This window comes from Crocodylus porosus, unplaced genomic scaffold (genome assembly GCF_001723895.1).
Source record: "Crocodylus porosus isolate Cpor-Errol unplaced genomic scaffold, CroPor_comp1, whole genome shotgun sequence".
Taxonomy (NCBI): Eukaryota; Metazoa; Chordata; order Crocodylia; family Crocodylidae; genus Crocodylus; species Crocodylus porosus.
Window position 1 is genome coordinate 232426785 of NW_017728886.1, and position 6091 is coordinate 232432875.

At 45.1% G+C, this 6091-nt stretch overlaps 1 protein-coding gene across 2 annotated transcripts in view; it reads left to right on the forward strand.

Moving 5' to 3' along the window:
• Window positions 1-2838: 2838 nt before the first annotated feature.
• Window positions 2839-6091, forward strand: part of LAPTM4B (lysosomal protein transmembrane 4 beta) — a 107597-nt gene continuing 104344 nt past the window's right edge. For both annotated transcript variants that reach the window (XR_002103848.1, XM_019550943.1), the window contains exon 1: window positions 2839-2963. Coding sequence is in view for 1 of the 2 variants with exons in the window: in XM_019550943.1 (XP_019406488.1) it covers window positions 2865-2963 (99 nt within the window). In the remaining variant the exon portion in view is untranslated. The remainder of the gene's footprint in view (window positions 2964-6091) is intronic.

Genomic DNA, 6091 nt, shown 5'->3' on the forward strand with positions numbered 1-6091 from the left:
CAGACTTGAAGATCTACAAGGTCCTTTCTGACCCTGCTTCTATGAGTCTATGATGATTCTATGCTTATTAATTTCTTTGGTTTTAGCTATCACATCAGACCCCACCATAATTTTGAGCATTACAGGGGTCTTTGGCTTAGGTAAAAGAAGCGTTGCTGCAGAGCAAATGGGAAGGTCAAGGGGAAGGAAGAATAAGTGAGTTTCAGAGAGAGTATAGCAACGAGCTTGACCATAAAGGTTATTTATTGCCAGGTATACAAACTTATGATGACACCAGTAGTAACAGACATGCAAGAGAGATGAATAAAAGTTACAATATTACATAGGCTTCCCCATATACCTAACTGAAACTATCTCAAATATGATTAGCAAAAGTCAGGTTTAGAAAGCTGTCTCTGGAGTAAGAAAGCAAAAGTCAGGTTGCTGGAGTCAGAGAGAGAGTGAGAGTTGGGGTCCCACTGCTCAGTGAAGCTTGAACCAGTTGAGGTTCCCAGGTGTTTGTTGGATCTGGCAGACAGGCAGAGCCCTCATCATGATCAATGGAGACATTCCAGGCAGAAAAGGAGTGGAACTGGTGCAGCTTTTGGATCCAAGCACCAGGACAGAAACTTGAGCTTGGGTAGGGGTTTTTGTAGAGAACTAACAATGGCTCAAGGGAGAACACTAGGCTTGTTTATGGGTAAACAATGGCTCATATGCTGGATATAAGAACTGATCGCTCCTGGCTATGGGTGGCATTACTCTGAGGGAGCTCACAATACAGACAGGCAGATTCAGTGTTTTGGGCACCAGTAAAGGAGTCATTACTAGAATTGGTCTGATAACTGCTGAGCTGGGTGTGTGCAGATGTGAATTGATTAGCATTTGGAGCAGAGATCCCCCATCATGCAGTGCTCCCCTGCTTCTCAGGTCCCAGAATTCAATGTGGTCCTTGCCTTGGAATCTCTGTTCTCCATCTCGAATGCTAATGAAGGTGCTTTCCTGTCCCGTCTCCAAGGTAAATGAGTCGTCATCCAGTTCCATCTCTGATGTAAATGAGACCAGAGTAGTTGTTTCACTCTCATCACCCTTGTCTGGAGGGCTTTAGATGCATCTCCCAGTGCATTTTCATTATCTTTTGTAAGTCCTTCCTCTAATCAGTTCTTGTTCAGGCAGAGGTACGGAGGGGGTGAGTCCTTTGTGAGTCAGACAGGCTGTGTACTGAACTAAGGTTCCCCCAGAACACAGAGCTGAGTGGTAACAAGGCCAATGGATGGACACAACCTGAAAATGATGGGGGGCATGCCATAACATGAGATCATAGCCTTCAAGGCAGACAGGTTGTGTAACACAACAAGGAGACACAGCCTGGGAACCAAAGACGTATGTACCATACTGGCCCATAACATAAGTGATACCAGCAACAAGGCCTCAGAGAGCAGGAGGGCCTAAATCCCAGTTTTGGGGGAACAGATCAAATTAGGAGAAGGCCCAGAAGGCTACGTGGACATGGGACAAAAGAGAGACAACCAACCAAAGATGATGAAGAGTCATTAGGAGTCATTAAGGGGGAAGGAGAATACAAAAACAGAGACTTGAGATTAACAAAGGGTCCCTCCCTTTGTCCTGTTCCTCCCTGTTTTGCTCCCTGTCCCCCGGGAAGGCTCCCCAAGGCCACCATGGACGGAGGGCATACCAGCAGCCGTCTCATGCACGCCACTGGAGGGGGGCTGTGGGCCTCGGCATCCCACTTCCAGACTGCTGACACCTAAGAGAGAGCCTCTGAATGGAGCCTGCATCTTAACCAGATGTACTTTGACTCTGATGATGACAGACCTCGGATTGGTAGATATAGAAGTGTTTGATTGTTTGTATTGTTGCTTTTTGTTCTTACTCTGTATCAATAAACTCACCTATTATCAGCTGGCAGGTGTTGTGGTCAGTCTGAGGGTTGTGCCTGCTCAGAACAAAGATACAGGTGCTGGGTCCAAATCCAGTGTCAACAATTGGCAAAGGTGGGCAAGAGAGGGATGTGACCCAGCAACAATCCCATGTACTGGTACAGGCTGGAGACTGACTGGCTGAACAGCAACTCCGCAGAAAAGGACCTGGGGGTTACAATGGACAATAAGCTGAATATGAGCCAGCAGTGTGCCCTTGCATGAAGAAGGCTAATGGCATACTGGACTGCGTTGGTAGAAGTGTTGCCAACAGTTTGAGGGAAGTGATATTTCCCCTCTATTCAGCACTGGTGAGGCCACATCTGGAATACTGTGTTCAGTTTTGGGTCCCCCACTACAGAAAGGACCCAAGTTGGAAAGTCCAGTGGAAGGGAACAAAAAAGGTTTCGGGGTTGGGGGATATGACTCATGAGGAGAGGCTGAGGGAACTTGGCTTATTTAGACTGGAAAAGAAAAGCCTGAGGAGGGATTTGACAGCTGCCTGAAGGGGGCTTCCAGGGGAGCTGGAGCTGGGCTGTTCTCAGTGGTGGCAGATGACAGAACAAGGAGCAGGGGGCTCAAGCTGCAGCAAGGGGAGTTTAGGTTAGAGATCAGGAAAAGACCTTCTGAGGAGGAGTGTAGTGAAGCACTGGAGCAGGCTACCCAGGGTGGTGGTGGACTCTCCTCTCCATCCCTGGAGGTTCTGAAGGCCCAGGCAGACAAAACCTGAGCTGGGATGATCCACTCAGGGAGGGTCCTGCTGTGAACAAGGGCTTGGCCCCCTTCCACCCCGCCTGTCGGAGGCCGCTTCCAGCCGCGGCGACAAGAGCTGGGCCGGGGCAGCGAGGGCCCGGTCCCCAGAGCCACTTCCCGGCGTCCCTCCACCGCAGCGAGGCCCGCGGCCGCGAGCCTGAGTCGGGCAGCGCCACCCGGCTCCGCGCTGCCATGAAGATGAACTCGCCCTGGGCGCGCTTCTACTCCAACAGCTGCTGCCTGTGCTGCCATGTCCGCACCGGCACCATCCTCCTGGGCGTCTGGTACCTGGTGAGCGGCGCTGGCGGGCCCGGGGACGAGCAGCTCCATAGGGCTTGGCTTGAGGGAGGCGTCCGCAACACGGGGCATGTGCTGAGCGGGGCGAGGAGGGCTGGGCCCTCCCTCAGGAGCCTGAGCCTGCGCCTGCCAGTGCCCCTCAGCGAGAGGATAGCAGCTGGTCTTGGGGGTGCCAGCGCTTGCCCCTGGGTCCCGCAGCTGCAGAGGCAGGTTCGGGGCTGTGGGGGGCTTGAGGTGCCCCCTCAGCCCCTGGAGACTTCAGCGCCAGGGCCGCATCTTAGGTGGCGCAGAGGCTAACTGTGCTGCTGCCTCAGGGTCTGGGGGTGCGGGCGTAGCTGCAGCAGCAAGCCCCGTCCTCTGTCCAAGCACCAGGTCTTGGGTGTCCAGGTTCAAACTCCATCAGAATCCAGCTTGTCTTTCCTGTGTGCTGCGTTTTTCACTGCCAGTCTGTGCCCAGCTAGGGCTAACCTGCTCGGTCCGCATCTCTTGCTGGGCAGGTGAGGTTTGTCAGGTCTGCCAGCACCCAGGGCTTGCTGGCTTTCCTTGGGTGGGAGCCACAAAAGGCAGTTTTTATTTTCCCTCAATAACTAGGGCATAGTTATGCCTGATTCTCTATCCAGTTACATTGGTGTAAAGCAGGAGATGCTCCACTGCTGCTCATGTTCTCCTGGTGTGAAGGAAAGGAGAATCGTGCTCCAAGTAACTAGCAGGGGAAACAGTGGAATAAATAGATATGCGCAGGTAAGGTTGTGCACACTGCCTCCCATTTACCTGGAACGGTTCACGCAGCAATCACTGTCCAAAAGGGAAAAGAGCTTTGGAGGTTAAGTGCTGCTTGTCACGATTTGTTTAATATATAATGAAAATGGGAGGAAATTCTCTTCACTGCAGTTTTTCAATAGAAAGTTAAAATATCCTAAACTGCTGACCTTTAATGTCTTGATGGTTGCCTAGATAAAATAGCTGACATTTTATTTAAAAATGGTGGGGTTTCTTTCTCTTCCTGTCCTCCTTATTGTGCTTGTTTTATTAGATGTTGAGCTCTTGGGCAAAGGTATTCTGCCTCTTTGACCATTTCCTGCCACTGCAAAATGCTGCATTTGAAACTGGGGAAGAGCTCTTCTTAAAAATGTCTGGAAAGTACCTTGCTCGCTGTGAGCACTGCTGTGTAATGTAAAGGTTAATTACTACTCTCCTTTCTCAGTCCGTGTTTAATTCCAGCACTTAAATGCTTTGTCTTTTAGAACATCCCTGCATCTTTAAATGTTTCTGTTAACTGGTGTGCGATGCTCAATTCATTGGGTAATGCTGCTCTTCAAGAGATAAGATATTTCTGGAGATTACTGTCTAAAGAGTTGTATTATTAGCAACATAATTCTTTATAAGATACAGTAATTCCCTCTGGCCATCAGTCTGTAAATCTGCAAGCAGTTTCCTTCCTAGACAGACCATAATGAAGTTAGAGGACAGCATTTGGACTATGATTTAGAAAATAAACAGTGTTAAGGACTTTAATAAATATGCTGTTTTAAATATTACATATTTAATTCATGTTTAATTAAGATAATTCCTGTTTTAATTTAGGGCTAGGGTGAGTGTCTGCTAATCACTAAAATAATTACCAGGAAACAAACAAATAATTAAACAAATAAACAATCAAGAAGTCTTCCTTTTGAATGTAGTGGTGGTAGTGCAGAACAGCTACCACCACCAAAACCCATACAACATTTGCACACACTTTAAGTTATTTGTAATATATCTTTGTATTTATATGTTCAGGATATTTTGGTATGTTTTATATGTTTGGGGATTTTTTAAATTAAATTATTAATGTACCAGAAAGAATTCTTCTTCCCCATTTATAGGACATACGTGAGAAACTCATATAGTTTTAATGAGTTTTTAATCTGTCCTATGTGAGAAACCATTTGACAATCAATTTTTAAGATCTATGGAAAGTCTCCCACAGATATCGGTGGGCGTTGGATAAACTGCATGATTTCTGTCCAATTTCTGACTATAATTTCTCCACCTTGAGTAGTAATATAGAGAAATCAGCTTCCCAGAGATCAGAATTGACATATTTGCAAATGTGTTTCTATAATAATGGAAAAAAAGCTGGTTTGTTGCTTTGGATTTTGCAGATGTACTTTACTCCGTATTCACTCTTCATCATCTCTTGATATGCAGCCTGCATTTGACTTCCAAGCTATGCAGAGCTGTCTAGCAAATATAATTTTTCAGATACATGATTCTGAAGATTGCTTAGAGCCAGGCTTATATACTAGCTACTGAGATGTTTAAAAACAACTAGAAACTACAAAGATCCACTTTATTGTAGAGTGTCTTAAGAGAAAAATGTATCAGTGTAATTAAAAGGTGAAGTTGACATGAACTGTTAAATACATCTTCTAACAAGTCTGTGTTCCATAAAACAAATATTACACCGAGTAGATTGTGCATCGATTTAGCTATGTATTGCTTTTAGTGTGATATAATAATGTTAAATGAAGTCATTTGTGGACATGCACTCAAGTATCTGGGCTATTTATAGTTTGAAAAGAGTTCTTTTTTATTGTACCTCCATTGTAATCATCCAGGTTTAGTTTCGTGTTCTCTAAGCTTTTGAGCATTTTTTTCAGGATGCTTGGCTGTATTATCTTGCACAGGGTTGAATTAAACCTAGGTAAATTGGTTACAAAGGACTGAGATAATAATATTTTGGGTTTTAGAAAAGATTATTTCTTAAGAAAACATATTAAGAAATGAGAACTAAACATGTTAGATGAATGGTCATATGAATAAATACACGTATATCAGTATCTTAGTTATCTCTTACATTATGTCAAGGCAGATGTCCCCATACTAATGTGCTGGCTCAGCAAAGCACAGAAATGTGTGTTTGAAGTCCAGAAAGACACTTAAATACAGGCCTAACATTAAGTTGATTTTATTGAGATTTAAGTAGATGTCTGATGTTACAGATGTATGTAATTGCTTTGCTAATTTGGAACTTTGAAATAACACTTGGTTGGAATTCACTTTTCAAGGGTGACTTCCGTTTTAATATTGTGTTTTTCTTGCAATTCAGTTAATAAAGATATACTGGTAATTTCAAATTC